Genomic DNA, 6427 nt, shown 5'->3' with positions numbered 1-6427 from the left:
TATTAATGAAAGGTTTGGAGGTACATGACAAAAGCTCCAAGGTGATGACTTGGCCTCCAAATTCTCCAGATCTGAATCAGATTGGGTATCTGTGGGACGTGCTGGAAATACGAGTCCGAATCATGAAACCTGAAGCTCACGACTTAAAGGTTTGGGGTAGGTGACGCAGAATCAGTCACCTGCAGGGACACGTGCTCCCATCTGCAGACATGACGTCACCTGCTCCGCTTGCCTCTTAATTCGAAAGTGGACGGAGCAGAACTAACCCAATCTGCTGATAATGTCTTGGTGCCGGATACCAGAGGGCACCTTCAGGGCACAGTCAGATGGCCGTATTACTCGCATTGCAATCCTCAGACTGGCCGACTGCTCTCCTGACCTGAGCGTAACACCACGTATTTCTATGCAGCTGTTACGCTCAGGTCAGCAGAGCTGCCGACCAGTCCAAGCATTGCGATGCCATCCTCACGAGTAATACGGCCGTCTGTCTGCGCCCTCAGAGGGATTGTGGAGTCCTTATCTCAACAGATCACAGCTGTTTTGATGGCCCAAGGAAGCAATGAAGAGACGGACAAGATCTCACTTTTAGCCATAGGTAAAGGTCAGTTCACTCCTGGCAGATTTGTTGCAGAATGACTGTCCCATAATAAACATGCAGCAGAAATAAACCCACCGCAGGTGAACCTACCCTTACAGATCTACATATAGATTGCACGAGTTTAAAATCACGCTAATGTGTGAACTTTGCCTTTGTTTTCTTCATGTCCAGACTATAGCAGTCATGTTTTTCCTTCGTTGTACAGCTACTTTTATTGATATTTCGACAAAAATCATGTTGTGCAAGTTCTGCTCCTTTAATAGAACACACACATATAGGAATGAATAAAAATATACTTTATTTACAAGGTTGCATGAAACATTTCACAGCTCACTAGCAAAGATCTTCTTCCTGAGGTAGTTAATCCACGAGTCCTTTGTTCCAAGTTCCATTGAATTCCATTCAAAACTAGGGATCTGTAATACAGAAATACCACATAACTGCAGAAGTAAGCTATAGAAAATGTCTCCAAGATTACATTATATAGAAAACTACTTGAGGGGAGATGTGTATCACGGAGGTTGTTCGCTTCAGTGATATGAACCTAGAAAAATGCTCCAGCACACTAAGTGCTGAGAGGGGTTAATCGGCCATGTTTAGGGCTAGGTTGATTGAACATCTGTAGAGTGGGTGGGAGGCTGTTCAACATATCTCCACCCAGGGTGGCATCCAGAAGGTAAATACACAACCTTCTGGCATGGCTGTGCCTGGAGATGAGAGCTCCAGAGCTGGAGGTTTGTGTTAAGAAAACCTGAACCTTTATATGTTGGTTCCTGAGCGGTCGGATCCCCGCAGCAACACGGACTGTGCCATACGTTATGTTTTGTCTTCTCAGTAGGCCAGAAAGGCTGTGTTTATTTTGCTAACTCAGCACTGGTTTATGCCATATCCATAATAAACCAGTGGAAGATTTAAAGAGACAACGCTCCTGTGTCTACCTCTATGTGCAGCCGAGTGAGCCGATCTACCACAATACATACACACATACTCACACAGCCTGACACAGGAGAATGTGCTATTAGAAAGATAGGTAGATTCCTGAGTACATGTGATAAGTCGTCCTGTAATATAATAATTCATGATATAATATACTAAAATGCAACTCAAATTGTAACCAACCTGAACTACATAGTACCCCAGGATCTCTAAATGTCTCTTCTTCATCGCATTTAAGCCTTTGATCTTGGAAGAGTTTCTACAAAATGCCACCGGATTAAGAAACTCAATGGCGACTCTACAAAGATGAAGGAAATAGCGTGTTAAGAGTTGAACGAAAAAAAATCGAGTGGAATTAAATTTCACTCAAATTTTTCCAAAAATACCCATTTGCCAAAACATCCGCGTGGATTCAGCAAAATGACGGCAGCCATTTTTTTTGAACCATAAAAAGCCATTAAGATGTAAAAACAAATAGTTATACTGATTTTACAGCTCACCTCTCCAGTCCCTCTGTTCCTCACCGGTACCTGTCCAGTCCTTGATGCATCTTCTGATACCCGCCGCTCTCGTTGAATTCTCCGGGCCTCTCACGCACGGTCTTTCGGGTTTTATTAAAGCTTTGTTGCGTGCTTGTGCAGAACTCTCCCAGGAAATTCAATGCAAGTGGTGGCAATCTAAAGACACGACATGGACCGGACCGGTGACAGTGAAGAGTGAATCACCGGAGAGGCGAGTATAAAGATTTAATTTTTTTATTTTTTACATGTTGAGTTTATTATGCTGTGCGGTCTGGAGAGAACTCAAAGCATAACAAGGGACATTAACCCCTTTCCGACCTTGTCAGTAATAGTACGTAGCTGCGCCCTGGGCCTTATGGACCAGCGACATACTACTACGCGCGCTGCGATAGCACCCGAACATAAGCTGTGCGGGGCGATCGCAGCTGGGTGTCAGCTGATTATCACAGCTGACACCCGATGCTATGTGCCGGGAGCGGTCCCGCACCGTTCCCGGCACATTAACCCCAGAAATGCTCTTATCGAAGTCGATCGCAGCATTCCGGTGGCAAGGGGAGGTAAGCGCCGATACTTACCTCCTCTCCGCTGTCCAGTGATGTCTGCAGCGACTCCCGGATGTTGTCATGACGACCCGATGTTGTCATGACAACATCCGGGTCACCAGGAGGCAGAAAGTTACTTTGGTCATGCGCAGTGCGTGACCAAAGTAACTTCTCCCTCAGTGCAGCGCTGGCAGGCTGCATAGCATAGGGAGCTGCTGCTCTCTATGCTATACAGCTGATCAGGCTGCAAAAAGTGAAATTCCCATAGCGGGACAATGTTTAGAAGTAAAAAAAACTGTAGGAAAGTGGAAAAAAAAAATTGTAAAAATACAAAAAAAAAATGAAAAAAATAAAAATATATTGTACCCATAAAAGAGGGATTTTTGGTACTCACCATAAAATCTCTTTCTTGGAGCCTTCATTGGGGGACACAGGACCATGGGTATATGCTGCTGTCGCTAGGAGGTTGACACTAGGCAAAAAAAGGAAAATAGCTCCTCTTCCGCAGTATACACCCGCCTACAGGCACCAAGCTCACCAGTTAGTGGCTAGAGCAGTAGGAGAAGCATAAAAAAAACAACTATGCAATGCCCAACGGGGCACAACCGTGAAAACTAAATGAGATGCCCAACAGGGCCAACTGGACATATGTCCAAACACAGGGAGGGTGCTGTGTCCCCCAATGAAGGCTCCAAGAAAGAGATTTTATGGTGAGTACCAAAAATCCCTCTTTCTCTATCGCTTCATTGGGGGACACAGGACCATGGGACGTCCCAAAGCAGTCCCCTGGGTGGGAGAACAGAAGATAGTCACAGACTAGGTCAGACAGTGGCAACTGCCGCCTGCAGGACCTTCCGTCCAAGACTGGCATCAGCCGAAGAATAAGTGTGGACCTTGTAAAACCCTGAAAAGGTGTGAAGAGAAGACCACGTTGCGGCCTTACAGATTTGAGAGGCCGAAGCCTGATGGCGGACCGCCCAAGAGGCACCCACCGCCCTGGTGGAGTGAGCCCTTACTCCGGGAGGGGGAGGTTTGCCCGAGATGCGATGTGCCTCCAAAATGGTCGAATGTATCCAACGGGCGATGGTTGACTTGGAAGCAGGGAGACCCTTGCGATGCCCCTCAGGGATGACAAAAAGGGCATCCGAGCGCCGAAGGGAGGCCGTTCTAGAAAGGTACACACGTAGAGCTCTGACCAGGTCCAGTTTGTGCAGGGACTTCTCCCGTGGATGCACTGGAGCAGGGCAAAAGGAAGGCAAAACGATGTCCTCATTAATGTGAAAAGCGGAAACCACCTTTGGCAAAAAGGAAGGCACCGGCCTGAGCACTACTTTGTCTTGATGGAATACCAGAAAAGGCGACCGACAAGAGAGGGCTGCGAGCTCTGCAACCCTCCTAATAGAGGTAACAGCCACCAGAAAAGCCACCTTCCAGGAAAGAAGAGAGGCTGGAATGTCCTGAATGGGTTCAAACGGAGGCTGTTGTAGGGCGTTTAGGACCATATTAAGGTCCCATGGTTCCACTGGAGGGCGATAGGGGGGCGCCAGGTGGGCCACCCCTTGTAGAAACGTCCTGACCTGAGGACGGCTAGCTAAGTTACGTTGGAATAGAATGGACAAGGCTGAAACTTGGCCCTTGAGAGTGCTGAGAGAGAGTCCCGCCTCTAGGCCAGACTGAAGAAAAGCCAAAATGACTGGCAAAGAAAAAGACATAGGAGTCAGCTGATCTTGTTCGCAGTGCCGAAAAAAGGCTTTCCAAGTTCTGTGGTATATGCGCAAGGTAGCGGGTTTTCTGGCGTTAATTAGGGTCTGAATGACATTGTCAGTAAAACCCGCCGTCTTCAACACCGCGGCCTCAACGGCCATACCATTAAATTCAGAGAACGAGAACTCTGATGAAGAATAGGACACTGAGAGAGAAGGTCCAGACGGTCTGGTAGTCTCCAGGGGGAGTCGACAAGCAGATTTACCAGATCTGCGTACCAGACGCGTCTGGGCCAATCTGGGGCTACTAGGAGAACTGGTACTCCCTCTGTCTTGACCTTTTTGATGACTCAAGGGATCAAAGGTAGAGGTGGAAAAAGATAGGGCAGTTGGAACCGTGACCATGATATGACTAGCGCGTCCTGGGCGATTGCTAGAGGATCGCGGGAAAGAGCTACAAAGGACGGAACCTTGTGGTTTAACCGGGACGCCATGAGGTCGACGTCCGGCGTGCCCCACCATAAGCAGATTTGGTGAAACACCTCGGGAAGGAGAGACCATTCTCCTGAGGCGAGGCCCTGCCGACTGAGCAAGTCGGCCGCCCAATTGTCGACCCCTGGAATGTGGACTGCTTAGATTGCTGGGACCGTCTTCTCAGCCCAAAGTAGCACTCTTGCCACCTCTTTTAAAACGGGCTTGCTGCGCGTTCCTCCCTGATGGTTTATTTATGCCACGGCCGTGGAATTGTCTGATTGTACACGGACTGGGAACCCTGCCAGGATCTTCTGCCAGTGACGCAACGCCAGGTAAATCGCCCTTATCTCCAGAATGTTGATGGGAAGGGAGACTTCGTGGGGACTCCACCGGCCCTGGACCGTGTGTTGTAGAAAAACTGCCCCCCAACCAATGAGACTGGCATCGGTCGTGACCACCTGCCAGCGAAGCGGAAGGAATGATCTCCCGGGTCTGAAGGAAGAAGGGCGGGACCACCAGGTTAGTGACTGTCTTACTTGACGAGGTAACTTGATGCGTCGATCTAGGGATGACGGATTCTTGTCCCAAGCTGAGAGAAGGGCTAGTTGAAGAGACCGGGTATGGAACTGGGCAAACGGAACTGCCTCCATGGCTGCTACCATCTTTCCCAGGACACTCATGCATAGGCGAAGGGAGTGTGGACTTGGGTCGGAGAAGATGTGGATTGCTTGTCGTAGAGAGTTTCTTTTCCCTGGGAAGGAGGACCCGGGCACGGGTCGTGTCGAACTGCATCCCTAGGAAGGTTAAACGTTGAGATGGGACCAGGGAGGATTTGTCTGTGTTGATCAGCCAGCCTAACCGGAAGAGTGTGTTCAAGGTGATCTGGAGACTGTGGAGACAGTCCCTGAACGTGGGGCCTTTGATCAACAGGTCGTCGAGGTAGGGGATGATTACAATTCCCCTTGTTCGAAGAATGGCCATAACTGTCGCCATCACCTTCGTGAAAACCCTCGGGGCAGTGGCGAGGCCGAAGGGGAGGGCAGTGAACTGGTAATGCGCGTTCCTGAAGGAAAAGCGAAGGAACTTCTGATGTGACGCGCAGATTGGGATGTGAAGGTATGCATCCTGAATGTCCACTGAGCATAGATATTCCCCGGCCTCCATCGAGGCGATTACCGACCTGAGGGACTCCATCCTGAACTGTCGGATGCGTACATGTCGGTTTAGCTGTTTGAGGTCCAGAATCGGACGCAGTGAGCCGTCCTTTTTTGGGACGACGAAGAGATTTGAGTGAAAACCGGAAAACCTTTCCTGAACGGGAACCGGGACTATGACTCCTGAGCGCAGAAAGGAGGTGATGGCTTGAAGGAAACCGGGAAGCAGAGATGGTTGTGGGGAGCGGGACCTGAGAAAACGTGATCGTGGGCTGGAGTCGAACTCGATTTTGTATCTGGAAGTCACAATTTCTTTGACCCAGGCATCTTCTATTGCCAGGAGCCAAGAATCTGTGAACAGAAGGAGATGGCCGCCCACCCTGGGAGAAGTCCCAGATGGGAGTGACCCGTCATGTTGAGGAAAACCTGTTGGATCGTGATCGTGATCCAGAGGACTTGGAGGAGCGACTCTTTGGGCGCCAGTTAGGCGTGGGCCTAA

At 49.3% G+C, this 6427-nt stretch overlaps 1 protein-coding gene across 5 annotated transcripts in view; it reads right to left on the bottom strand.

Moving 5' to 3' along the window:
* Positions 1-875: 875 nt before the first annotated feature.
* Positions 876-6427, bottom strand: part of LOC141161734 (FAST kinase domain-containing protein 1, mitochondrial-like) — a 34232-nt gene continuing 28680 nt past the window's right edge. For all 5 annotated transcript variants that reach the window (XM_073646990.1, XM_073646986.1, XM_073646987.1 and 2 more), the window contains 2 exons: positions 1718-1832; positions 876-1014 (listed from right to left, as the gene is read on the bottom strand). In XM_073646990.1, coding sequence (XP_073503091.1) covers positions 922-1014; positions 1718-1832 — 208 coding nt within the window. In that variant the 3' untranslated portion in view covers positions 876-921. The remainder of the gene's footprint in view (positions 1015-1717; positions 1833-6427) is intronic.

The sequence above is a fragment of the Phyllobates terribilis genome, unplaced genomic scaffold (genome assembly GCF_046119375.1).
Source record: "Phyllobates terribilis strain yellow unplaced genomic scaffold, ASM4611937v1 Scaffold_9__5_contigs__length_417890890, whole genome shotgun sequence".
In the NCBI taxonomy this organism is placed as follows: Eukaryota; Metazoa; Chordata; class Amphibia; order Anura; family Dendrobatidae; genus Phyllobates; species Phyllobates terribilis.
The sequence above is the reverse complement of the archived record's forward strand: the minus strand, read 5'-3'. Positions and strand labels throughout refer to the sequence as shown.